The 27,033-nt window shown below is 41.1% G+C and overlaps 1 protein-coding gene across 3 annotated transcripts in view; it reads right to left on the bottom strand.

Annotated features, from left to right (window-relative positions):
* The window catches only part of Dock10 (dedicator of cytokinesis 10), a 255,903-nt gene extending 245,892 nt beyond the window's left edge, over window positions 1-10,011 (bottom strand). For all 3 annotated transcript variants that reach the window (XM_057761402.1, XM_057761403.1, XM_057761404.1), the window contains exon 1: window positions 9,810-10,011. In XM_057761402.1, coding sequence (XP_057617385.1) covers window positions 9,810-9,932 — 123 coding nt within the window. In that variant the 5' untranslated portion in view covers window positions 9,933-10,011. The remainder of the gene's footprint in view (window positions 1-9,809) is intronic.
* Window positions 10,012-27,033: the final 17,022 nt, after the last annotated feature.

Raw genomic sequence — 27,033 nt, 5'->3', positions numbered from 1 at the left:
CATTTACTTGGCCATCAAGGGCAAGTTCCATGTCTGTGAGCATCTTTCCTCACTACAAAATGGGAATAGGAATCCATTGCCAAAGACAGAGTGTAAATAAATTGTGTAAGTAAAATACTTGATACATAGAGCATCTTAATGTCTTCTTGATCGATTACTTGTTCCATGCTTCAAGACTTTGAAGATTATGCATCAAGGGCTGTCATTTCCTCGCTATCAGCAAGTGCCACCCTCACGACAACCTTCTACTCAGTGCACTCAGCCCCCTTGTCCTCGCTCTCTTGAAGTACTCGGGGTGCAGTGAGAAAGCTTCACCTCTACATTTGCTGTCATACAGTAAGCATAGTGTAAAAGAATTGCTACAGGTAAGTCCAAGGTCACAGTAGATAGTGCTGTGAGCTTTGAAATAAACAGAGCAGAGCTGTGGACCTTAGAGAGGTTGATGGGAAACTTCCATTTGATGTTCAGGATGGCCTTCCTCAGCAGGTCAAATCTGTGAATGAGGATTCTGGAGAACTCTCAGAACTCGGAAGCAGAGGAACTGCAAAGGCAAGGGCCAAATCATGTGATCTTTTTTTTTTCCTTTTCTTTTTTGATTTTTGAAACAGGGTTTCTCTATATATTCCTGGCTGTCTTAGAATTTACTGGTCTTGAACTCACAAAAATCCCACTGCCTCTGACTCCTAAGTGCTAGGGTTAAAGGTGTGCACTATCATGGCAGCCTATGATCACAGACACAGAACCTGAGGCTCAGAAGAGAGAAGTAATTTCACCCTGTAAGCCCAGGGTTTGGAAATGGAGTTCTAGACTCCAGCTTCATAGAACCTGCCATTTCCTACTGTCTCCCATCAACTAGAAGCCCATATGGCCAAACTTTGAAAAGCATAATTTTGATGGGAAGTGAAATAGTATCCCACAAAGACAGTGAAGAACAACCAGAGATCATGGACCACATCATAGCCTGTGCGGAAATGAAGGTCTTTAAGTCCATGGATGCCCATCCTCAGGACATTTCAAGATGTATGTATATGTATTTTTATATGTATATATACATATTTGTAAATATACCTTTTAGTATATTTATTATACGTACATATACATATATATTAACCTGTGACAATGAGGGACAAAAATATCTTTATGATTTTCTGATTGTTATCTCCAGATTTACTTTGAATTACTTTCAAATCCCTAAAAGCTTCAACCTGGTTGCAAAATTAGGTTATATAAAACCAAAAGGTGTCGTTATAGCAGGCTGCTGTTTGAACCAGGTCATGCTGCTGTAACAACACGGGCAGCTTAAACAACAGATATTTGTTTCATACAGCTATGGAGCCTGCGAAGTCGAGATCATGGGACCATAAATTTGCAGGCAGGAAACCTTACTGTAGTAGAGGGAAGGAGATCTTTCTCTCATTTTTTAAAACCATTATCACTTCCATAAAACTTCTATTCTCATGACACAATTTACCTCAAAGTGTAATCCAATGGTGCCATCTCCAGATTCCAAGGGTAAGTTAAAATGCCAATCCAGGGCTGGGTGGTATTGGCACATGCCTTTAATCCCAGCACTTGGGAGTCAGAGGGGGCAGATCTCTGTGAGTTCAAGGCCAGCCTGGTCTACAAGAGCTAGGTCTAGGACAGGCTCCAAAGCTACAGAGAAACCCTGTCTTGAAAAACAAAACAAAACAAAAAAGTCAATACAAAGATCTGAGGAGTGGGCGTGGTGACAGATATTCAATCCATAACACACAGGTTAGGTTACTTAACATTCTCAGATATGAGGAGTGAGAGCCTCAGCTTGCCCTATCTTTACCTTGTCAACTCTCACTCTATAAGCCAGGGTGAGGACATTTTCTGATTTGGACCAGAACTATTAAAGAATGTTACTGTTTTTTTCAACCTGAAAATGTAAATGTAGCTAATACTACAATGAAGTAGAGAAGGCAATGTGGCATACATAAGCAAGAGGTTTCTATAAAGCCATTAACAATCACTGTGCTGTCTTTGACTCATAAGTAATTTAAACTTTGTCTCTGTCTTAAGCAGAATGTTCAGACTTGCATTGTCAACCATGTGGTACTGGACGTTCATACAACTGGCTTAACCTGATGGTGTGGCCAAAAGAATGACTGATGATGTGTCTTATGTGTTCTCAAATGTTAGGATAAATGGAGGATTTTTACTAAAATGCATCCATCGTATGTGTGGTGTTAGTCCTGGGTTTTGCATTCTCAGTTAGCTCCTAAGTGATGCCAATGCTCCTGGTCCCAGCGAGATGCTCTTAAATGACAAGGGTCCATAATTGTATTACTTTCCTCTACGAAAAGCAATGAGAAATTGTCTCTGAGGTGCCATTAGAGGTTAGTGCTAAATTTGCCAAGAGCAGACAAAATTCTTTGAATTTATGGACCTCTGAAATCTGATGGCATTTTCCTTTTCCAAACGGCTACAGGAAGAACTTTTAGCTAAGTTACCAGACTTAATGGTTATACTGATTTGATTGCAATGACCCACATCTGACTGTATCCAATTTTCCTAATATTTGGTTTTTATTCTTGCTGCTGCTGTCTTTGCTACTCTTCGGATATTTAGAGTGATGATTGGCTTCTTCTGTGCTTTAAATTTGCTCTTTTGGATGAGAGAATATGTGGAGACAAGAATCCTGGTATAACTTAGAGAAGAGGAAGATGGGCTTCAGGATGCACAAACATATCATAGATAGGGGTTATGAAATCCATAGCAGAGACATAAGTAGTCCAGGAAGCGGGTGTGAGAAAGATCAAGCCCATTGTTTCTAAGATACACTTGAGGTTTTGCCAGCCAGACATGATGAAGACGGCTGAGTGAGTTCATGTTTTTGTAGCTTTAACACCTGAACGTTCCCTTGTTTCTAAAGGGTCTATTATTATAAAGGTACGTGGAACAGTTCTGCTGCTGCTACAGACTTCACAGGAACACTGATGTGAATGCTGGCAGCTTCTGTGAAACATGAGTGGGAAGAGTGATTTCCTGTTCCTTAGGTGAGCTAGCAGCAGCTTGGGTACAACAGAAGGCAAAAACAACTAATGTTAGCTTTGCATGCTCAGTAATTAGAGGTTCTACTGTAGCAGGCACCAAACCGAAAAATTGTTAGAGGTTTGTTGGAAGAGATACCTTGTATATTTACTATTCAGGAGGCAGGAAGTGTATCATATCAGTAGCTCAGCCTTGAGCAATATGTTTAACCCTTGCATTCTTTTTATCTCTCTTTTAAAAAAATTATTTATTCTATTTTTGAGATTATAATCACGTCTTTTCACTATTCCATTTCCTCTCTTCAAACCCTTTCACATACCCCTCCCACTTTCCTTTAAATCCATGGCCTCTTTTAAAACAAACGAACAAACAAACAAACAAACAAACAAAAAAACCCATGGATTGTGAAATCATAGGTTCCCAAGAAGTTTCTTTATGCAAGCTTCATCTTGTTAAAACCTTTTCCCTGACTCATTGGCTCTCCATACACTTCCTTTCGGTACCTGCTTGAGTTCTTGAACTCTCAGTATTCCCTGATCCACTTACATTTCAGTTTTATTCTATCATGTCCTCTTCTGTAATGTATTGCCCCTATCAGTGGCTATTTCTATTTTCCTAGCTTTATATAAGCTTCATATTAAATACACAAAGCAAAAGATTTGAAGAGTCCTCATATGAGAAAGAACATGCACTATTTATCTTTTGGGACATGGCTGACTGCACTCAGTATAATTTTTCCAATTCTATAAATTAACCTGCAAACTTTACAATTTAATTTTTCTTTATAGTTAAATAATATTGCATTGTAAATGTATATTACAGTTTCATCATCCATCCATCAGCTGATGAACATTTAGAAAGATTCCATTTTAGAGCTATTACAAATAGAGTAGCAATGAACATTGGTGTGTAAATAGATCTATAGCAAGCAAAAATTTCCTTAGGCTATGTCTGGGTCATTTGGTAGATCTATCTCTAGACCTGGAAAACCTACAAACTGATATCCTGTGTAGCTACATTAGTTTACATCCCCAGGACATATGTAACCCTTGGAATCTTAATGGCCTTCTCTCTGGAACTGGCAACAGTAACTGCCCTATAGAATTGTTCTGAGAATTAACTTAAAAGATTTAATATTGTGTCACTACTCATAGTTTCTTAACAACTGGCTTAGTGTAAGTCAGTTATCATTCTCCTTTTCCTTGATTATCAACTTGATTGGACTAAAAATTAGAAAGTCATACCTCTGGTGTGTTTATGGGGATGTTTCCACAGATAGTTAGATTATAAGGGTACTAGATCAATCCCCGGATGATCTCATGCTATGATGGGATATTTAAGGAGTATGAAGTGGGTCTCTCAAGAGGTGTGTCTCTGTGTGCATGGTTTGGGAGCTGTTTCTCCCCTGGCTTCTTGCTCTTTCATCTTTGTCTTCTTAGCCACCATATCATAACATTAACTGCTCTGGCCCAGCATACCCTCCCACCATCCATGAGGGACTGACCCCTCTGAAACCATGAACCAACCAAACATTCCTTACTCCCTGAAGTTCTTTATGTAAGCTGCTTTTGTCACAGTGAGTGAAAGGTCTAAGACAAGCAAGTCTTCATGGAATGGTTAAACATGGGATGGGGAAAGCTTCAAATCCTATAAGTTGACTGTGTTTCATTGTTCAACCTTCTAAAAGTCTTCTAGAAGTCACTTGGGAAAGTGACTGGGAATGCCTTTGAGAAGTCCTAAGTGTTAGCTGGCATAACCTATAGCATTTGGACTTGATCTTGTAAAGTTTATATGGACTTCCTCACCAAGCAGAGATGTCAAGGGGATTTACTCATATTGAAACAAACCCAAGAGTGATTGCTGTCCAAACAATTCTGCTTATCATAAAGAGTCTTGTTACAAGGAAAATATTGGGGCTAGAGAGATGGTTCAGTGTTTAAGAGCACTTGATACTCTTAGAGAGGATGGGGGAGGGAATTGGTTCCCAGCACCCTAATTGCAGCTTGCAACCACCTGCGACTATAGTGCCAAGGGATTGTAACCCTCTTCAAGTTTCTATGGGCCCTTACACACATGTGGTATGCATCAACTCATGCAGTCTCACCCACATACACATGAAAATCATAAGTGAGTCAACTAATCTTTCTTGTTAAAGGACTGTGTGCCTTAGATGCCCGACTAACAGGCATATTGCATATTGCTTTTAATGCACAAGGCTTACAGTAAAATAACTGCTTTGTTTTCATTCAATAGCACTTTGTACATTTTTCTACTTCCTTCTGGCTTAAGTTTTCAGAAATTCCAGACTCCCCCACTCAACTTTCAAAAAAAAAAAATCCCTCCTACTCTCCACTATTTAAATGTCACAAAGTTCAGAGGGAGGACATTTTTCCTTCTAGGAATTCCTCATGCAAACACATTAGATGCTCATTCCTTCTCCCAGTCCCTTGGGAGGTCAAAGTCTGTTTATTCAGTACTCCCTAAAATGTCAAAGGTGGTATTGTAAGTAGACACCACACTTAGAAGACATCAAAGCAAGCAGATGGGGTTCTTGTGATTACCGGAGAAGCACTTCTTTCTCTTTGCCTCTTATGCTTCTTGAGTGGATAGGCATAGAAAAATCATGGCTAACTGCAATCACATCTGACAGGCTGTTTCCTCTTTAAAAGATGTTAATAACAAATTATATACAATTAAGAATGAGTTACAGAGTTTGTTTCTGGGTAACAAAGAATTATCATAAATGTATTAAATTGCATACACAAATAAACTTATAAACTCCAGTTGAGGCACCAATTGACCAAATGGTTATTTAGGTCCTTGGCTTATCATCCACCTGCCTGTGTAATTGCTGCCATTTGATGTTTTTTCTGTTGCCCAAAGCCTCTCATCATTCTGACAACCTTCCATAAACACATTACAGATCTGGTGTGGCACCACATCAAAATTACTTATCCTTCTTAAAGGTGCTTGTTTGCAATACAACCAAACATACATGCAGAAAGGTACATATATCTTAAATTTATATTTTAATTAATAGTAAAAAGTTGCATATATAAGCCAATTCATGAAAAAGTACATATACCCCCCATTAATTTTGAAGAAAAGATTTTTACCAAGAAAGAATTTCAAACTAGTATCAATATCACTTTAAAACTAACTTGGCATGTATATGTGTGTTGAACCATGGTGATAAAACGCTCAAGTCCTAACATAGGAGACATATTTCCTGATGTGGGATTCCCCTCCCTATGCTATGAATGTATCTTATTACCATTGATTAATAAAGAATCTGTTTTGGCCTATGGCAGGGCAGATTAGAACTAGGTAGGAAAACTAAACCGAATGCAGGGAGAAAGAAGATGGAGTCAGGGAGATGTCCTATAGCTGCTGAAGGAGAAAGAGATGCAAGCCAGCTGCTGAGGAAACAAGACATGTAGAAAATAAGATAACACCAGGTCACATGGAAATACATAGACAAATAGAAATTTGTTATAAGAGCTAGCTAGAAATACTCCTAAGCCATAGGCCAAACAGTATTCTAATTAATAAAGTTTTATACGATTATTCAGGTCTAGGTGGCCGATAAACAAAAAGGAGCCTCAGTTTACAACTTCCAATTATATTAAATCTGAAATTCTACACTAGAAAAGCTTACTTATAAGAAAGCAGACAGAGCGATTTGGGGGGATAGTTTAAACTTGACAGTATTATGATTTGGCCACAAAACAAGTCATTAGCCACTAATTTCCTAAAAAGAAATTAGGATAATGAAAGGGATGATATCTTTGTTCAAAATAGTTCTCAGAAAGAAGCAACATGTGTTAGGTCCAAGTCAAGAGTCTCCATGTACACATGCAAATCTAATTCAGTGGTTTGGATAACACTGAAGTTGAATTTCCTCTGGCATCCATTCTACTTCCTGTGGCAGTTGCTGTCAGAAGCTGACCTTAGACATGGCCTTCAGTCAGCTTCCCTTGGTCTCTGCTCTCCACTCTCCAAATGTATTTCAAAGAATTCATCTCATTCTCAGATGTCGTTCATCTGACCCTTCCATCTGACCCTTCCATCTATCCCTATTAGCTGGAGCACAAGCCAAGACTCACAACACTCTCTGCAATATTCTGAAGGGCCTTCCGAAAAAATAAACACTATTTACTTAGAATTAATATATAATCCCTAGCGTCCCTCCAATATAATAGAGGACAGCTTGTGGCAACAGACAGACCATACTGTTTCCCCACACTCCCATTTCCCCTTGGACTAACAGGCTTTGAGAGCATGGAGAAACATGAAGAAGCTGAATCAATTCAAGCCTATGATGTGCACATATCATGTAGGCCCGTCCTGAGGTTGGAGGTCCTTTGAGAGTGCAGTGTCACCACGGGTCCTACTGAGTGTGACAGCTAGCTCAAAGAGCCCAACCTTTCCTGCTTCCCTCCAAGAGAAGTGGTGGGAAGGAAGCAGAGAGCATGCCTTCCTGCCAAAATCACAGCCAGCACTGCCTGCCGAGATGTGGAGGATCCCTTGAAATGTCTTGGCAAGAAATGGTTCTGGAGTGTTGGCCAAGGTGCTGAAGCCAGAAAGGCACCTGCACCAGTGAAGTGGCCCTGGCCCTTCTCACTGCCCTTAAGGACACTGTGCTCATTCATTGTGACAAGATCTCATTAGGATTTCAAATGCAAGATAATCTTGGGGAAAGGGATCTCTCTCTCTCTCTCTCTCTCTCTCTCTCTCTCTCTCTCTCTCTCTCTCTCTCTCTCTCTCTCTCTGTGTGTGTGTGTCTAGGACACATATTATTTATGGAAATTCCATTGTCACAGAAACATTATGAGAACTTAAAAAGCAAATCACAGGTTAAAAGACGCCATGCTGTTGAAGCTAGTTGGACGCCATCACTGCTAAACGTCTGTCATATTATTGCTAAGATTCCCTAAAATAAACTAACTGCAAAGAATAACAAAGGCACAACCCCGAGCAACCTTTTAAAAAAAGTAGTTCTCAACTTTCCTATTAAATGCTAAATTAAATATTAAAATGCTGCCGCCCTTTAGTACAGTTCCTCATGTTGTTGGGACCTCTCCAGTCATAAAATTATTTTCATTGCTACTTCATAACTGCAAATTTGCTGCTGTGATGAATCGTAATGTAAACATTTGTGTTTTCTGATGGTCTTAGACGACCCCTGTGGAAGAGTCATTCGATCCCTTAAAGGGGTCGCAAACTGAAGTTTAAGAACCACTGATTTAAAAATAAAAATTACTGGTGTGTGTGTGTGTGTGTATGTGTGTGTGTGGCTGTGTGTGTGTCTGTGTGTGTGTGTGAGAGAGAGGGAGAGAGAGAGAGAGAGAGAGAGAGAGAGAGAGAGAGAGAGAGAGAGAGAGAGAGAGAGAAAGATTTTCTTACTTTTCAGAACGGCCCGTTTTTGACAGTTTGTCTGTTCTTCCCTAAAACTGTGCATGCTGATATCAAAACCACAGACTGGCACTGTCAAGGGATTGGCTAACAGTCTGTGGTAGCTGCAGATTGCAGCCAGTGGCGAGAGAAAGAAGCGAAAGAGAAGACAGCCTGGCCACCAGTTCTTTTCACACCCCAGGCTTTCCCCCCACCCCCATCATTCGGGCATCTGATGCTCTGGTCTCTGCCAGGCAATTTGCTTCCGCTCTGTTCAACTTCCCGACCTCTGGCTTTAGAGAAGGGTTCTGGCTGTGGGAACTGGCTCTGACCAGCTTTGGCTCCCTCCTCTTTGGTGACTGGCAAAAGAAACACTTTCTCTTTGACACTCTTAAAAAGAGCTGTTTAATTCCTAATGGTATTTACTGGCAAAAAGGAAAATGAAACCCACAACGATGAGGATTCCGGTCCAACAAAGTCAAGCCAAGAGCTCCATGGTAGAGCCCCACTCTTGCTAGAAGGCTGCTTCCAACTGCTTCCCTTTTCCACAACCATTGATGTGCGCTCCCTGCTCGCTACTTCCATCCTATAGCGTGACACCTACTGGAATTTATGAATATCTGGAGATGCATGGCTATGATTTGGGCATCTGATGTTGGTTCCTTGCCCTAGGGACTTCCCGCGGAAATCACCCAACACTTAGAAGACATTTCGACAAGGAAGTAACCAGTGGAGCCTTCTGGAGGGAGAACCCCATGAAACCGCTTCAAAAAACACCAGGAGCCACCGGCTACTTAATAACCCATGTCCCCTCCATCCTGTCTCCCCAGCTCTTTCTGCAACAGTATAAAGTGGCTTGTGGGGTTTCGGCCTGTGGAGCGAAGGCTGTGTGAACTGCATTCATTTTGGCGCTAGATATATGGTGGGGGTTGCAGTTTAGTCCAGCTGAGGAGCTCACTCTGCATCTTTTCCAGGTTCCACAGGGATGATAGGGGCGCGCGGACTTGTGGATCTATCCACAGGTTCCATCCATGTAGATCCCCAATACCACCCCTGCACCGCAACCGTGCAGGTCCCTGTCACCCTTGTCACCTTGAGCCAGTGTGGATGCATTCCCGCCTCCTCCACCCTCCTTAAAATGTGGGCACATCCTCTCCCACGCAGCTGCTCATCTAAGCGTCCCATGTCCCTTAAAGTCCCCAAATGCGCCTCTTGTCCTTAATTCTTTGGTGATATTGCCTGGCGGAGGTGACTCGTGGGTCGCCCTAAGAGGTGGCAAGGGAGAGAGTGCGGGGGTGGAGGACCCGCTAGCTCCGAGCTGGGGCTCACAGGGCTGGAGGCCTGCCTGGGATCCCCTGGCAAGCCCTGCCGTGGCGCGAAGGACGCGCGGCACTCACCCGCTGCAGCTGCCGGTTGCTGACGGCCACCGCGGCGGCGGACGCGGCGCTGTGTCGGAGCTCGGCTGCCTGCCCGGGTCTCAGCAGGCTCCGGGTGAACCTGCGGGTCCGCTCGCCGGCCATGGCGGGCCGTGCTGCTGTCACCTCGGGCCGGGAGAGAGTGTGTCCCGCCGGTCCCCTGGCCGCGCCAGCCTGTTCTACCCACCCGCCGATCAGGAAGCGGAACTCAGAGCCTTTCCCCCCCTCTTCCCCGCTCAACTCACAAGAGGCGGGTTTTTCTCGCGCGCACCCCCACTCTGCCCACCCCCTTCGCTCCGGCTCCAGCTCCGTGGCGACTTTGCAAACTCTGTGCCGCTCTAGCCGCGGGTCCAACTCGGCCTGACTAAGGCGCATCTACAGCGAGAGCCGCGGGACGCGCGTGGGGTGGCTCCACCCGCGCCGCCCACCCAGGACTCGGTACTGAACCCGGGATGCGGCTGCTGGCTCTGGGAGGGACCGGCCCACAGCCCTTCTCTTAATTATGATGCGCTTGGAGGATTGGGGATCTGGCGTTTTGGAGGGCAGATCTGCACTCTGAGGCTAGAAATGGACTACGGTGGAACTCAGGCTCCCGTGCACCTTTGGAGATGGGTTAGAGGTTTATTAGGGATCTGTCTGGTGCTTTGAAGTCTCTCTGGACCCAGAGTCCTTGCTTGGTCTTGGGACAGTCTGTATTAATTCACACCAGCAACCACGTTTCCTAAACTGCGTTCCCGTTCTATACCAGATATACTACTCTGGAAACGGAGATTGGAGAGGGTGATTTACCAAGAGACGCCTATCTTTGCACGCTAATTTGAATTAAAATCTAGTGTGTATCTAAGTAATGTAAGGGATTTCAGGAGGGAATGAGGATGAGTAAGAACTGCCTTGTCGGGTTCCTGGGTAGAGTGTGTCTGGTGCGGTGGGTGCATTTTAGTCTGCCTTCTTAACAAATGCCTGCTTATCTCGGGCTATCTGATTAAAGGATTCTAAGTTTCTGATCTGGAGTCACATGCAGGGTGATTCTCTGCCCAGTGTGGGTGGGTGAGAAAGCAGGGCTCCTGGGAGAATTGATGGGGCCCTCTGGATTTTTTTTTAATATTTTTTTGTTTGTTGGTTTTTGTTTGTTTGTTTGTTTTGTTTTTTGTGAATCTGTGTCTTCTGTATTTTTCTAAAGTTATTTTTTTATGGTGTGGCTCATAATTGTCATGCAGTTAGTTAGCAGGCTGACAGTCTCCCTTTGAGTCAAGCCTGGGCTACACACGGTGTGACTCTGTCTTAACATTTGACAAACTGCTCATAACCATTTCCCCTAGTTTCAGAATACCGCCCGGCTGGTAGTAGGCACTGAATAACTCACGGTTATGAGTGAGTCTCAAAGGCTCAGAAAGTCTGGTGCAGTGAGAGACTTGAGTGCTGTAGCAGGGCGTGGCCAGGAGAGAAAAGTGTTCTGGAGGCAAAGGCTATAGAAACAGAACATACATCCCTGTGTGTCAAGGGCACAGCAACAATTCAGGTTTGAACTTACTTGGCTCTGTTGAAATACTCTGATGAAAAGCACCGTGAGGAGGACAGGTTTGTTTTGCTTATACTCCCTGGTACCGTTACCTATGGCAATTCGGACAGGAACCTAAAGCAGAAACCTGGGAGCAGGAATCTAGATCAGACACCACAGAGGAGTGCTGCTCATTAGGTAGCTTGCTTTCAGCTCCATTTATCTGGGTCAAGGACCATCTGCTTAGGGATAGTGCTTCCCACGCTGGACGGGGCCACCCACACTAATCATTAATCAAGACAATCTCTCACAGATACAGCTACAGGGCAATCTGATAGCGGCAATTCAACTGAGGTTCCTTCTTTCCAGGTGACCCTAGCTTGTGTCAAGTCGAATGTAAAAATTGAGTTGGACAATACACTGAACAGCCCTTGCAACCCAGCGTTCAGCTGCATCGTGTGTCAGAAGATCACTAGTAGTTTCACCGTGGGTACCAATTTTGCCCTCTCCAACTTTGGGAGGCCATCACCAGCCATCCACTGGTACAGAAGGATTTGTGAACAAGCGACTGTTTGCTCCACCCATGTCCCTACGATGTTGACGGCATGAATCAACTGAAAAGACGGGTGCATGTATCTGTGACAGCAGACATCAGCCGTGGGCATTACATGTAGGCACAACAAACGTAGCATCAGACATCTCACCAGATTTATACAGTAATGTCTCACTCGGAGTCTTATAGGCCTCAGTCACATAGGCTTTAGTAAAGGTGCCTTCTGCATCTGGGGGAGAGGAGACAGAGAGAATGGATTGTCCCTCGGTGGATGCACACACCTTGCAGTGAAGACACACCCATTCTCTGCTGGGGAAGCCTGCTTTTAGGCTTACTGACTGAGGCTCTCTGAGTCTTGTTGGTCCACTCTTTCTTTGTTGTTGAAGGCCGCTTGTTTGTTTCCCGGCTGCCCAGTGACCTGAAATAATCACACAGAAATATATTAAATTGTTTGGCCAATAGCTTAAGTGTATTGCTAGCTGGCGCTTACATCTAGAATTAACCCATTTCCATTATTTTATATTTTACCATGAGGCTCATGGTCTACCAGCAAGGTCCTAGCTGGCAGCTCCTGTCTTTCCCTTCTGGCAGCTACATGGTGTTTTGCAACTCTGCCTTCTTTCTCCCAGCATTCAGTTTAGTTTTCCCCACTTAGCTCTACTCTACCCTATGACAGGCCAAGATAGCTTCTTTATTCATTAATGAATAAAAGCAACACATATAAGAAGGCCTTCCCACACCATCTCTCATTTTTCCAAAAAGATTTTGTTGTGATGCTTTGTAAAGACAAATCTATAGGTTAAGTTTTGGACCATATTTCTGTCTTGAACTTTATCTTTTTCCAATCTATCATGTTTCTTTTTAAAAAAGAAAGAAAAGGAAAGAAAAAACACATCACTTGGCTTCAGTCTGCATTTTACATCCTAACTTTTTTCCTTTCACTAATTTATTATTATTTTATCATATGTTTGTGGGTGTTTGGCCACATGTTATATGTATGCAATACATGTGTTGCTGGTGCCCTTGGAGTCCAGAAACTGGAGTCAGATACTCTGGAACTAGAGTTACAGATGGTTGTTTGGTGCCATGTGGGCGATAAGAAACAAACCCTGTCCCTTGAAGGAGGAGTCAGTGCTCTCAAGGGGTGAACCATCTCTCCTGTCCTCTCTCCAACCCCTTTTATTTTTAAAAATACAATTGTAGCTATAGGATAGGGCCAGTTCAGGCACCCTCTCCTCAGCTGCCCAAGGAACAAGCTGGGGACATCTCTTTAGACACCTGGGAACCCCTCTAGAATCAAGTCTCTTGCCAACCCTAAAAAGGCCCCCTTAATTAAGATATATACTTTCCTGTTCCCATATCCACCCTTTCTCCATCACAACCATCCCATTCCCCCAAGCTCTCCCCATCCTCCCCTTCTCACTTCTCTCTCCTCATCTCCCCTTACTCCCACCACACTCCCACCCCCAAGCTCCCAATTTTTGCCTGGCAATCTTGTCTACTTCCAATATCCAAGAGGATAACTATATGTTTTTCTTTGGGTTCACCTTCTTATTTAGCTTCTCTAGGATCATGAATTATAGGCTCAGTGTCCTTTATTTATGGCTAGAATCCACTTATGAGTGACTACATACCATACATCCTATAGCCACAGTGATGAATATCTTGCATATCACCATAGAATTTTCATCTGGTGATGGATGGAGATAGAGACAGAGACCCACATTGGACCACTGGACTGAGCTCCCAAGGTCCAAATGAGGAACAGAAGGAGAAAGAGCATGAGCAAGGAAGTCAGGACTGCGAGGGGTGTGCCCACCCACTGACACAGTGGGGCTGATCTAATGGGAGCTCACCAAGGCCAGCTGGACTAGGACTGAAGGAGCATGTGATCAAACTGGACTCTCTGAGCATGGCAGACAATGAGGGATGACTGAGAAGCCAAGGACAATGGCACTGGGTTTTGATTCTACTGCATGAACTGGCTTTGTGGGAGCCTAGTCTGTTTGGATGCTCACCTTACTAGACCTGGATGGAGGGGGGAGGACCTTGGACTTCCCACAGAACAGGGAACCCTGACTGCTCTTTGGACTGGAGAGGGAGGGGGAAGGGGAGTGGGGGGAGGGGGAGAGGAGTGGGAGGAGGTGGAAATTTTTAATAACAAAAAATAAAAAAAATTTAAAAAGATAAAGATGGAATATACACAAAGAAAAAAATACCATTGTAGGGGCATAATCATTATGGTTTTACATCTCTCAAATAAGTGAATTTTTAAAGACTTAAGAGACTGTATGTGATGGTCAATTTTGATTGTGAGTTTGATGGGATTTGGAATCACCATGGAAACAAATCTCTAGGCTTGTCTGTGAGGACTGAGCACTACTCACTCCGTGCCTGCGGGTCTCAGACTAAATGGAAGAGACAAAACCAAGCTGAGCTCAGGCTTCCATCTCTCTCTGCTTTCTCGATGCCAGACCTGATGTGACAGGACTAGTGCCTCAAGCTCTGCCATGGCTTCCCCGTGGTGATGGATGGTTCCCTTGGAATGCTAGCCAACGCCAGTTATTTCTTCAGGTAATTTGGTTGGGGTATTTTATCATGGCAACAGGATAAGTAACTAATAGACTATAGAATAGCGAAAAAAAGCACATGGTGCATAGTTAACTCCCTGTGAACAAACCCAGATTCATAGATGACTGCATAGGTTGCCGTCATATGCTGTTAAGTCATAATTCTTGTCTTCACTTGAGCTGGTATAGATCAAGCTCTCCCATTAGATAGAAGCCCCCTCCCCGCACAAACAACCCCCCCCACCCCGTCGAACACAATCATGGTGTTCGAGCCGTACAAAGCTCAGGCAAGTTTCTGCTTCCAAAAGCTCCATTTCAAACAGAGTAAATATTTTGTAAAATTTTACTGGAATTTTTTGGTAAGAGAAGAGGGCAAGATTTTGGAAATGAATCTTTTAAGACCCATGGCAATATTTTATATTCCAACAAAATCTTCTCAGTAACAAACTGTCTTCCTTTCTTTGCACCTTATAGCATCTTTCTTATTTTCTCCTTTCCCCTCCCCTCCCCTTTCTTCCTCTCCTGTCCCTTTCCCTGCCTCCCCCCTCCCTCCCTCCCTCCCTTCCCCCTTCCTACCCTTCATCTCTTCCTTCCCCTACCATCCCCTTCCCTTTCCTTCTTTTCTTCATGCCCTCCCAGATACTCTTCCTCATTATCTAAAGGCCTCACTGGCTTTCTCAAGGTTCAGAAAACTCTTATTGCCTGCTATGATATGGACCAAAGCTCTATAAATTAGAAAAACATAATTATCAGTAATTTTCAGCCAAGCGGTAGTGGCACAAACCTTTAATTCCAGCATTTGGGAGGCAGAGGCAGGTGGATCTCTGGGAGTTCAGGGCCAACCTGGTCTACAACAGCTAGTTCCAGGACAGCCTTCAAAGCTACAGAGAAACCCGGCCTCAAAAAAGAAAATAATTTTCTCTTGTCATTTTACTTGGCTTAGGCTTAATATTGCTAGTCACATGAGTAAAAAATGAATGCAAGCTATTTTTTAATCATAGTAATAACTATAGAAATGAAAACTGTACTATGTTCCCCTCATACTATGGTGACATAGCTGAACAAGATAGGGATTGTGTAGGAAGTAGCACTTCTCCATGGTGTTTGCTTCAGCTCCTGCCTCCAAGTTCCTGTTTGAGCTCCTGTCCCAGCTTCCTTCAATGAGGGAGTGTAGCCTGTAAGCTTAAAAGTACCCATCCATCCTCAGATGGCTTATAGTCATCAAAACAACCTCAATCAAATTAGGAATCCCTTCTCTCCACACATAAAAGAAAGCTGAAAGGGTGTTTAAAAGTATGGCTCTTCAAATAGAGCATTATGTATGATAGGTATGCAAGTGTCAATTCAAATACTTTTCTGGTATTATATAAAGACTTTATTTCAAACCCCCTATTAATGGGAAAGTTCATATTTTCTATTTTGCAGTGTGTGTGTGTGTGTGTGTGTGTGTGTATGTGTGTGTGTGGGTGGGTGGGTGGGTGCATGGGTAGGAGGAGGATCCAAAGAAGCAGGCCACTTCCCTTGATAATTATCTAAAGGCATGGTAGATAAATTAATAGAATTTCATTTGGTTAGTAAAAGTTTACAGGTAAGACAGCAGATCATTCATTGATCAGAATTGTAAGCCAGGTGGAAAAAAATACTTTGAAGCATGTACTTCTTGCTTTTCAAATACTAAGAAAAACCATATAATTGAATTTATGGTGTTTTGAAATTACTCTTGTTTAACTGGATTCTATTTCATAGTGTACTATCTCCCCACCTTGCCTAGTAAATAAGAAAATGTTGTGGGATAATCTTTTTGTACATTGTGAAGATGTGTTCCTGCCTAAGATGTCTTCTGCTTGGTTTGGTAGAGAGCTGAATGGCCAATGGCTAGACAGAAATGGATAGACTGGCACTTCTGGGAAGAGAGAGGAATTTGGGAAGCATCCGAGGTGCTTGGGATTAAGCCAGTGAGACTCAGGAAGAGTCAGACACATAGAATGGAGGAGAGATAATGAGCCACCTAGAAGAATGTAGATTAATATAAATGGGCTAATTTAAGTTATAAGAGCTAGTTGAGGACAAGCCTAAGCTAAGCCAACATTCCATAATTAATAAGTCTCTGTGTCATTATTTGGGAACTGGTGAACCAAAGAAGGACCTACTATAAGAAAATATGGTTTAATGTGTGATATTAATAATGGTTCATTAATTCTTGCCAGATCTGGAACCACCTGATAAACCCAAGCACCTCAGGGTTGCTTATGAGCAAATGTATTAGGCTTGGTATATATTCATTACTCTATTTAGAAAGCAGATCATTCCTTGGAAGCAAATTGTACTAAAGTAGTGTGTTTTTGCTGTGCAGCCCTGCCAGATTATGGTGTCTGTCCCGGCACCCATGCTTTGCAATTCTCTGATACTATTACTGCAGAAGGCAAAGCTCACATAAGGGACTAAAAAGGGTTTTGTTCCTTTGTTTGTTTACTAGAAATGTATCTTGGAGTTCACGGTCCTACCTTGTTATTAATTTGTAGTCTGGCTCTGGGGAGTGAATGCCCTGGGAACTTCTCCTCTCCATCAGTAAAAGTGATGCAGACACAGATTTTGGTTCACTATGAGACAGAAGAAAATGATGCGAAGTCAGAGTGGGCTATTTCTGTTTCTGCACACGTGAGAAAGCTCTGCACCTTCACCTTCTTAAGGCATTTTGGTTTCCTTCCCTGATGAGTTGCTTACTCCCAATATTCATCATTCTTAAAGATAAATACCTTGATATATAACTTAATTGTAATATAATTGTGTATTTTATATTAAATAAAATAAATAAAAATAAAAATGAATCCAGATTTTTTAAAATATTTCCTTGAGAAATTTTCCTCTATGCACATGAGTGAGATCGTCCTACCCTTTCTTCTTTGGAATTGGTATTCCTTCACGTTGCCAGGAACATTACTAAATTGGGTGGGAGAGCTTTCTGTCTCTTTCCATGGCTACAACAATTTTAAAAACACCAGGGTTATTTGTTCTGTGCAGGTTGGATAGAATCCAGCTGCAGAGCCATCTGGTTTTTGTACCCTTTTTAAATGGGAGAAATGTTATCAGTTTTAAATCTCTTCTGTGGTAGTTGGTCTATGTTCAAAATTTTCACAACTACTATTTCCTAATAATTTATATTTTACTAAGAATAGTTCTTGCCTTTCCAGAATCCAGAAACACTTGCCTTAGAATATCAGGTAGCATAAATTGTGATGCCTTAAGTACGAAAGTGAAATTTTTTTAAATATGTATTCCTGAGGTGTTTAAAATTTTGAACTTTCACCAGTAACTCGATAAGAACTTAGCTCTGAAAGATAAGACTGCCTCCCTATGCAGCAGCAATGTGACTTAACAGAGTGACCTTGACAGTTCACACATCATTTCTCACAGGTTGTGATCCAATGCTTTTTCACTGTAGCTGCTTTGGTCAATTTAGTGTTTTAATCATAGATGCTGAATGAATTTGTCCATCACGTTTCTTGTTTCCTTAATGGAAAGTTATCCCACTCACATTGTAATAATAGTATAGACTCATTCAGCAAACAAACCAGCCATCCCATCTCTTTATCAGTTTTTGACATTTTATATGTTCCTTTTTATCTAAAGAAATCTTTAAGTAGTCAGTGATTATCACACAATTCTCTTTCTTAATCTGGGGCGTTTTACTTCCTGGGCTCATACTGGGCTTCCATTGGTATTATCTAGTCATTAGTCTCTTTGAGGAGTTGATTTAAACTTATAAGTTAAACTTTACTTATTTGTTTAGTTGTTAATAAGCTGAATCATTTTGTCTTAATTTTGAGACAAACTTATATTTCGTTTATGAAAAAGCAGTATGTTCAAATGCATAAGGATTATAATTTCCTAATAGAAAATTTGTGATATATTAATTTAAATCAGTAAGTTGACCGAGGAGAGCTGTCAATGGCTAAAGCATTTACCATCTGAGAATTTGGACCAAAGTTTATATTTCCAGATCCTGTAAATGCTGGCTGCAATGTTGTTCTGCACCTGAAATTCCAGCCTTGGAAAGAAAGAAGAGACAGGGTTCCCAGCACAAGCTGGCTAGCCAGAATAGTTCGTAGATGAGCTTTGGTTTCATCGAAAGACTGTCTCAATGAGAAAGCAGAAAGAAATATTGAAGATGGTTTCAGACATCAGTCTGGGCAGCTACACGCATGAGAACACATTTTTATGTATAAACCCTTCCCATATGTGCCCATACACGTGCAACCAAGCACACACACACACACACACACACACACACACACACACACACACACAGAAGGGGTGGAGAGAAAGATAAATGATATAATTGAATACATATTTGTAAAGAAAATAATCAAGAAAGACCAATACTTTTTTTTTTAAATATCTATTATGTATACAACATTCTGTCTGCATGTGTGCCTGCAGGCCAGAAGAGGGCACTAGACCCCATTACAGATGGTTGTGAGCCACCATGTGGTTGCTGGGAATTGAACTCACGACCTTTGGAAGAGCAGACAATGCTCTTAACCTCTGAACCATCTCTCCAGCCCAAGACCAATACTTTTAATATACCAAATTACAAAGATTTTTTTACCTTCCCTAAACAAATTAAAGTATACAAACTCTTACAAGAAAAAAAACCAAACAATCCAGGGAAATAAACACACTTAACATTTTATTTAGTTTAAAATGTGGCGACAATGTTCCTATAATTGAATTTCTAGTAATTTTAATACAAATCCTTTGTCAACATATGTGTGTGTAATTTGTTCACAATAGTGCCCACAGCTAACCAATCAGAAACTCGTATAATTAGTAGTTTGCTTTATAGCGGGAGGAGTGTTACAGCAAACATATTTAGCAACATCAAATGACATTTTCCAAAAGATTGAGATAATGTAGTTTCTCCTAGTAGCCTCAGAAAGAAACAGAATGTTCCTAACATTTCAGATTAATGGCTAAATAACCAATTTTAAAAAGTTTATACCACAAGGTTTGCAGAGCCTTGAAGCTTTGGCTTCCTTCATTGGTAGAAGGCAGATGGGACAAATGTGTTTTTGGTAGGTCTGATTGATGCTTTATATCAATTATTTTCAGGACTATTTTTTTCTTAAACTAAAAACCTCATTTCGGTGGTTGCAGCCTATTTCCTGACCTGTGGTGTCGGGGTTCTCAGTATTTGCCTGAACTCGTTTCCTGTGCCTGCCTGTGGTAGAGAAAGGCACATGGATCTTCACAGCATTGCGCAGGACTTAGTCTGTGGAAGGAAGGGGAGGTGTCAGAGGAGGGAAGGCAAGGGCACCATCCCCAAAATGTCAGATGGAGTGTTCTTGGAGATGTTGATTCCAGAAGACTAGTAGTTTTTGTTCTTCCCCACAGGGCCATTAGCGTTTATTGATACAACTAGATTAGGGCTTTCACAGCTTTTATCTTTTAGCAATTTCTCTTGTGTGGGCTCAGAAATGTGCTTTGTTCTGACTAATCATGGATATTGTCCCCTTTCTCCTTATCTTTGCTAAAAGGACTAAAAGAAGTTAAAAAAAAAAACCCTATTTTTAAAGAAAATGTAAATGCAATAGGAGAGTTACTATGAAAATTGCCTTAAAATCCCTGACAAAATTAGAATATTTTTTGTAGTTTTTAAAAGAGGCCTATTAGCCTAATCTCACTCCTAAAGCAACAAGCTCGTGTTAACAGCAGGCCTTTCTGACACCGTCACAAAGCTTGTATTCCGTCAGAGAAAAGATGACAAAGGAGCTACTGAAAAGCACATGCATACAGCTTTCAATGGAATATTCTATAAAGGCATAATATTTTGCAATTACCCTTGTTTTCACTCAGTTCAACGTTTGCTGTAGATTAATTTGATGACATTTACCCATACAGGCCTAGCCCGGTGGGTAGTGTGTGAATCTACTTAATAGGTTTTAGTTCTATTATTGAATGAGAATTACCATGGGTCACACTCTGGGCAATTTCAGGCAGTCTGATGAATAGAGACTGGGTTTTCTGGTAAGAACTTTAGAGCTGTGTTTGGGTGTTAGTGGACAAAGTCTTGCCAAGGCTGACAGAGCTGGAAATGGTGTTGAATCACCTGAGCTCCTTGTTCTTTTTGCTCCTGTGCTTCTGCCGTGGTTGGTTTTGATGGGTGACGTTCTTGTTAAAGAAAGAAATGGGAACCCAGAGGCAAAGGGCTGTGTCTGAGCTCTGTGAGTCCTCAACTACTTGACAAAGGCCAGAAACATTCAAGGGAATAAAGTCAAAGGTGAACCGTAGTGTTCTAGAAAACAAGCAGAGAAGCGCCTAGATCATGGTACCACCTACACATCCTGCACAGGAACAGGGAGACAGTGTTCGCAATTTTCATTATTCTGTTTCTTTTGTATTTTCTCCCTCCCTCCATCTTTCCCTCCCTCTCTTCCTTCTCTCCATTCCTTTATTCCTTCCCTCATTTTCTTTCCTCCCTCCCACCTTTCCTTCTTTCCTACCTTCCTATCTTTTTGTTGCTTCTCTTCATTTATTTTCTTTTTCTTTTTTTTCATTCATCTGGTCCTCTGATTATGCCAAAACTTCTCTTTCTTAGCATTTTTTTTAAAAAACCTTTGCACTCTGCCCCCTACATATACTGTATTTTGTAGACTGTAGTTTTGTTTTCAGTTTTCCATTAATCACAGATTGTTTTCTAAAAATTCTAAAATTCACATGGAGGAACAAACGAAGCCAAAAGAATCCTGAGGAGAAAAAAAAAAAAAACAATGCTGGAGGGATCATATTACCTGGTCTCAAATTACACTTCTGAGGCATCATAATAAGATCAGTACGACACTTATAGAAGAGTCACATAAGTTGATGCGGTAGACTAGCGCATCCTGCTGCAACAGATGGAATGTCAAAGATGCCAAAACAAAGATGCCAAGAACACAAATTAAAAAGAAAGACAACATCTTCAGCAAATGTAGACTACTGAAGCCAATCCCATTGCTTCTCCTGTGCAAAAATCCGTTCAAAGTGTATGGAAGACATGCAATTTTGAAACACCAGAGAAACACTAAGAACTTGCTACAGGCAAGGACTCTAATAGGTCAGTAAATAATGACAAGCATTGACCTATGGAGTTAGGTCAAATTAATAAGTTCTGCACAAAAACCTACTCACAGAGCAAGCAGTCAATAGAATGGGATAAAAATATTCCTTAACCTTTAGTCTTTCAGAGAACCAATATGTAGAATAGGTAAAGAGCCCCAAATATTTAGCAACAAAAGAATGGGTATATCAGTCAAAAGAATGGGTATATCAGTCAAAAGAATGGGTATATCAGTCAAAAGAATGGGTATATCAGTCAAAAGAATGGGTATATCAGTCAAAAGAATGGGTATATCAGTCAAAAGGTTAGTAGATGTTTCAATGATACAATTCTCATTTGAGACAATTCTCAAATGAAGTGTTGCAATTTTTAATATAATTACTCGAATTAGAAAAACAATGTCAATTTACATAAATAGTTGTACATCGATGCTTATTTTGACAGTTTGCACAGTAACCAACTGACAGAACTCAAAAAGAGATACACTCCAGCACATTTTATCAGGATAATATGTTTTATAGTGCACCTTAAATTTTAGCAAAAGAAAAATCAAATCATAATCCATCTGACGTATGAGCACAGATTTTTAAATTTCTTTCAAAACAGAGGCAGATATAAAAGAGCTATGTCCAAGCAGAGTTCATACTAAGATTACAGAGTTGGAAAGTAATTGAAATGAATTCGCACTGTGCCTCAGAGTAAAGGAGAAAAAGATGTGGTCCACTCAGTGATGCATAAATGTTACTCGATGAAATTGCAGATATTACGTGTTTACAATGGTTTGTGAACTAGAAAAAATATGAGTTTCTTCATTTAATCAATTAAAAGTATATTTAAATAAATTTGAAAATTATTATAGCTGTCACTTGTTATCCTTTGTGGCAAATAACATCAAAGAAGAAATCTACAAGGATAGTAAAGGGAGGAATAGAAACTGTCATTGCTGATAGGATATAATTAATTGGCTAATGATAGATTCCACAAAATGTTCTAAGTATTAAATTACTAATAATTAACACCAGAAGTTAGAAAGATCTGAAACAAATCTATACATGAATCACAAAAGAGGAAGAAAAAAATGGCCTTTGAAATAGCATAAAACACTAAAGAACTCATAGTAAATTTAATAAAAAAATTAAGTTGTTGAGATGAAAAATTAAAAAAAAATGTATAATAGGATGTAAATATTTAGAAGGATATGCAATATTTATTGATTTGAAAAAAACCCAACATTTCAAAGATGTCCATTATTGACAAATTGAGTAACTTATTTATAGCTTCAAAGAAAACTAATTTAACATCATATTAAATTTAATTTCCCTAGTAAATTTTGCTTTGTTTGGTGCCTATGAAGTTGTATTTCCTGTCCTGATAGCGGGGCAATTCCAGCCTCCTTCCTTGCTAGCATGAACTGGGGTTTCCTTTGAGATCAACCCTAAAAGTCTAATCATTTGTTTGTTCCCTGAGGCCTGAAGGGAAAATACTTCCCATTATCTAGAGCAGGGCAGTTGTCTCAGTAGCTCATAATGCAGCTTCATGTACTATTTGATAAGCCTAGTGTTTATCTTTATATGCTTGCCATTTTTTTCTATTTCTATAGCTTAGATCAAAGTTGTTTCCCTGGCTTGGAATTTCCCCTTCGCTTATCTTACTTCTAACTATTATTTAAATTGCACCTCAAGTCACCTTTTCCTTTAATGCCTTCCCTGAGCAGTCCAACAAATCGGTCTTTTTATCAAGATAGGAAGCATTCCTACAACTAATTGTGTGACCCACTCCTCAGAGGGTTAATTTCATCAAAGGTTTTCTATTACTTCAAGTAGGTTTAGTATCTTTGTGGATTAAATAAAGCTTCTCTGTCTTACATAGGGTCCTTATGGACCCTTTTCACTCAATGCACTTGTAGAGAGGAAAAAAGTAGAATTAACTATTGAAATCTATCTTTAAGGGTGGTGTCTCTATAAGGTTTACATACCTTTTTGTACATAAAACTTAGTGCTATGCGAAGAAATTATGAGAAGTTTTCAGAAAAATCTCAGCAAGTGCCAGGAGAGTTCATGAAACTGAACTCATCCCTTCTCCTGTCCTTGCCTGGCTAAATATGGTGATTGTGTTGACTGGTTGCTTCAACAGAGCTGCAAAAAGCTCAGGTAATTGCTAAGGAAAGGAAAGTGGGTGATGATTACATAACCATCCAGTCTATAGTGTGGACAAAGTGGGGAGTGCAGGTTCTGGGTGACAAACGTGGATGGAATTATGATCAGGGATCCCTAGTGAAGAGGGGAAGCATCACACCACCAGCTTCATTAAAGGTCTGAACAGGTGTGCCATTAAACCTGCAAGGTATGTCAAGGGGTGGAAGGTCACCCCTGGAGAGGATGAAAACCCAGGTGGATATGGAAATGGAACAGTGGAGGGAAAGACCTTAATAGCCATGCATTTCATTCCCCAATCAGTCCCAGGCACCAGAAGAACATTATAAAGATTATAAACTATAAGAATTATCAAGATCTGGACCAGGCACCTTGAGACCCCAATGGCTGCTCAGGCTAACGAGGCCTTTAAAGTTGTAACAATAGAGATGGCAGGAGTGGCCACTTTACCTTAGCATCCTCGAGGTGACTTTAGGAGAACTTAGTCCCAACAGTCTGAAAGCTTTTAGAGCATCCCTCTGGGTCCAGTCAGTGTGCCTCCTCCCTCAAAGAGAGACATTGGGAATGAGAATCTCCTGGTCATGTTGTTTTGGAATGATCAAATGGCACTATAAACAGAAGACTCCTCTTGGCTTTCTTCTACAGAATCATGTGTTTCGGTGTCTAAACAATGACCCAGACCCAGACTCAAACCACACTGCAGGAGCCTCAGATTCCTTCACTAGCAGAAAAGAAAACAGAATTCTTTTTTTTCTTATTAAAAATTTCGGCCTCCTCCCCTCCTCCCTTTTCCCTCCCCCTCCCCCCACTCCCCACCTCCCTATTCCCTTCCCCCTCCCTCTCCAGTCCAAAGACCAGTCAGGGTTCCCTGCCCTGTGGAAAGTCCAAGTTCCTCCCCACTCCATCCAGGTCTAGGAAGGTGAGCATCCAAACAGGTTAGGCTTCCACAAAGCCAGTACATGCAGTAGAATCAAAACCCAGTGCCATTGTCCTTGGCTTCTCAGCAGTCCTCATTGTCTGCCATGTTCAGAGAGTCCGGTTTCATCCCATGTTTTTTCAGTCCCAGTTCAGCTGGCCTTGGTGAGCTCTTGTTAGATCAGCCCCACCGTCTCCTAACTGATAACTCTGTTCTGATGCAGCTTGTAGGGTCTTTGTCAAAAAAACACACTCCATAGACAATGAGAGGAAACAGTAGACACAGTTGGGGAGTGGGGGTCGGTGATGAGGGTAAAATGCTTTTTTCTTTTTTCTGTTTGTGTGGGAGAAAGCTTGGGATAGTATTTTGCATTCCTTTCTTTATGTCAGGTAATATCTTAACCCATTGTTAGGAAGGGGCGGGCCTGTGGACCAAGTCTGACGTAAGTGTCTTCTTAGCTACAAACTAAATTCAGGTAGAGATACTGCCAGCCCAAGGCATTCATTTGTGAGTCCCTTTAAATAAGGGTTGGCTGCCTTTCTCATAGCTCTTGAGGAACACTTGACTTGGAAAACTTCAATTTGGAGTACTACAGCCCCATAATGTACTGTTAATTCTATTCCTCTTTGGATTAGACTAGACCCGAACTGGGGATCACAGATCTTTGAAAAGATGAGATATAAGCTCTTCAGGTGTATTTATAGAAAATCATTATTTTTGCTTGATATTTTATAGAAAATCATTATTTTTGCTTGATATTTTATAGAAAATCATTATTTTTGCTTGATATTTTATAGAAAATCATTATTTTTGCTTGATATTTTATAGAAAATCATTATCATTGCCTACATCTATTTTATGTGCAAGTATCCCCATTTTTCTATACATCATTTAATTAGATAGGTTTTGTTTTTATGGTCAGAAGTATTAGCAAAAGAGAAACGAATGGTTTGAGGGGAAGTCGATAGTTGATATATTGGTTACAAATTATTTTATAACAAATTAGTTCTCAAAGAGATTAGATTTAAATAACACACATTTATTATTTCACAGGACTTGTGTGTCAATAACCCAGCTTTAGCTTACTTGTGTGTCCCAGATTCAGGGCCTCTCACAGCACTTCAGTAAGGTGTTGCTAAACACGGGGGCCTTATCTGAAGCCTGTGGCAGCAGGAGTTGTTTCTAAGCTCTGAGGATTTTAGGATCATGTTCCATCAAGGGTATTAGATGAATGGTATCAGTTTCTTGATCATTATTGGTTCGAAATCACCCTAAGTCTCTTTTTCCTTGTCTCACAAACTCTTAATGGCTTTTGTTCATTTATAAAGACTGTGCCAGAGAGACAGAGAGCCTGTGTCAAGGTGGAACTCCCTAGTTATAGTGGCCTTGCATCCCGACACCTAAATGTCAGTTCAAGGCTGCTTATGAATTAAAGATAACCTTGTTTTGGCTTATAGCTCTAGGGAACTATAACTTGAGAATAAAGTCCCTGGTGGATAGTCTGATATTCTTGGGGTTCTACTGAATCATATGTTATGGGGGATTTCGATGTGAATGCTAGCATCTCAAACCAGAAAGAGGAAAGAGTGAAAGAGTTATATAGATAGATGTTAGATAGATAGATAGATGATAGATAGATAGATAGATAGATAGATAGATAGATGGATAGACAGACAGACTGGTGGATGGATAGATAGATAGATAGATAGATAGATAGATAGATAGATAGATAGACAGACAATATAAACCCCAAAGTCCTCCTAATGATATAGGACCTCTCATCAGGCGCTGCCACCTCAAAGTCCACAGTATCTCCCAGTATCAGAATTCTAGTGACCAACCTTTTACATATGTACCTTGGGGGGGGGTTCTCTTTAACTTGTGTTGCTTAACTTGTGTCATAGAGAAAACATCCCATAGTCTTTGCTATTTTTTAGAAGCAATCACTGAGCAGCTGACAATTGAGAGGCAATGATTACGTAAGGACACGGGACGACAGTATTTCTCGTTCTTATGAACAAACCTGTGCTTACTATTTTCATATAATGTATGCAAGTTTATAAAGCTCCCCCAAACAACAGTAGCAGATGTGGAGGCTCTGGTTAGATTTTCTAGCAGACATTTAATGAGACCAAACACGAGGGAAGAAAATCAAACTCAGAAAATTTTGTGCCTTGGTACTTTTCTCAGGAGTGCCCTTAAAATTCTCCAATGGGAAAGAAATTGGGAGTAGGCAATGGCAGTGGTGAGCGCAGTCCCGCAACTCTGCCAGGATACTTGGGTTTCAGTTGTCTTTCTTCACCCTCCACAGCTGCAACAGCTGGAATCTGAAGCATGGCGCGTGTGCGCACTCGCCCTTGTGTGTGCGTGTGTTTCCTGACCCTCTCTTTGCCACTCACACATTCTCAGCTTCTCAT

Source organism: Chionomys nivalis, chromosome 2 (genome assembly GCF_950005125.1).
Source record: "Chionomys nivalis chromosome 2, mChiNiv1.1, whole genome shotgun sequence".
Taxonomy (NCBI): Eukaryota; Metazoa; Chordata; class Mammalia; order Rodentia; family Cricetidae; genus Chionomys; species Chionomys nivalis.
Note: the sequence above shows the minus strand (reverse complement) of the source record. Positions and strands in the feature narration are given on the sequence as shown.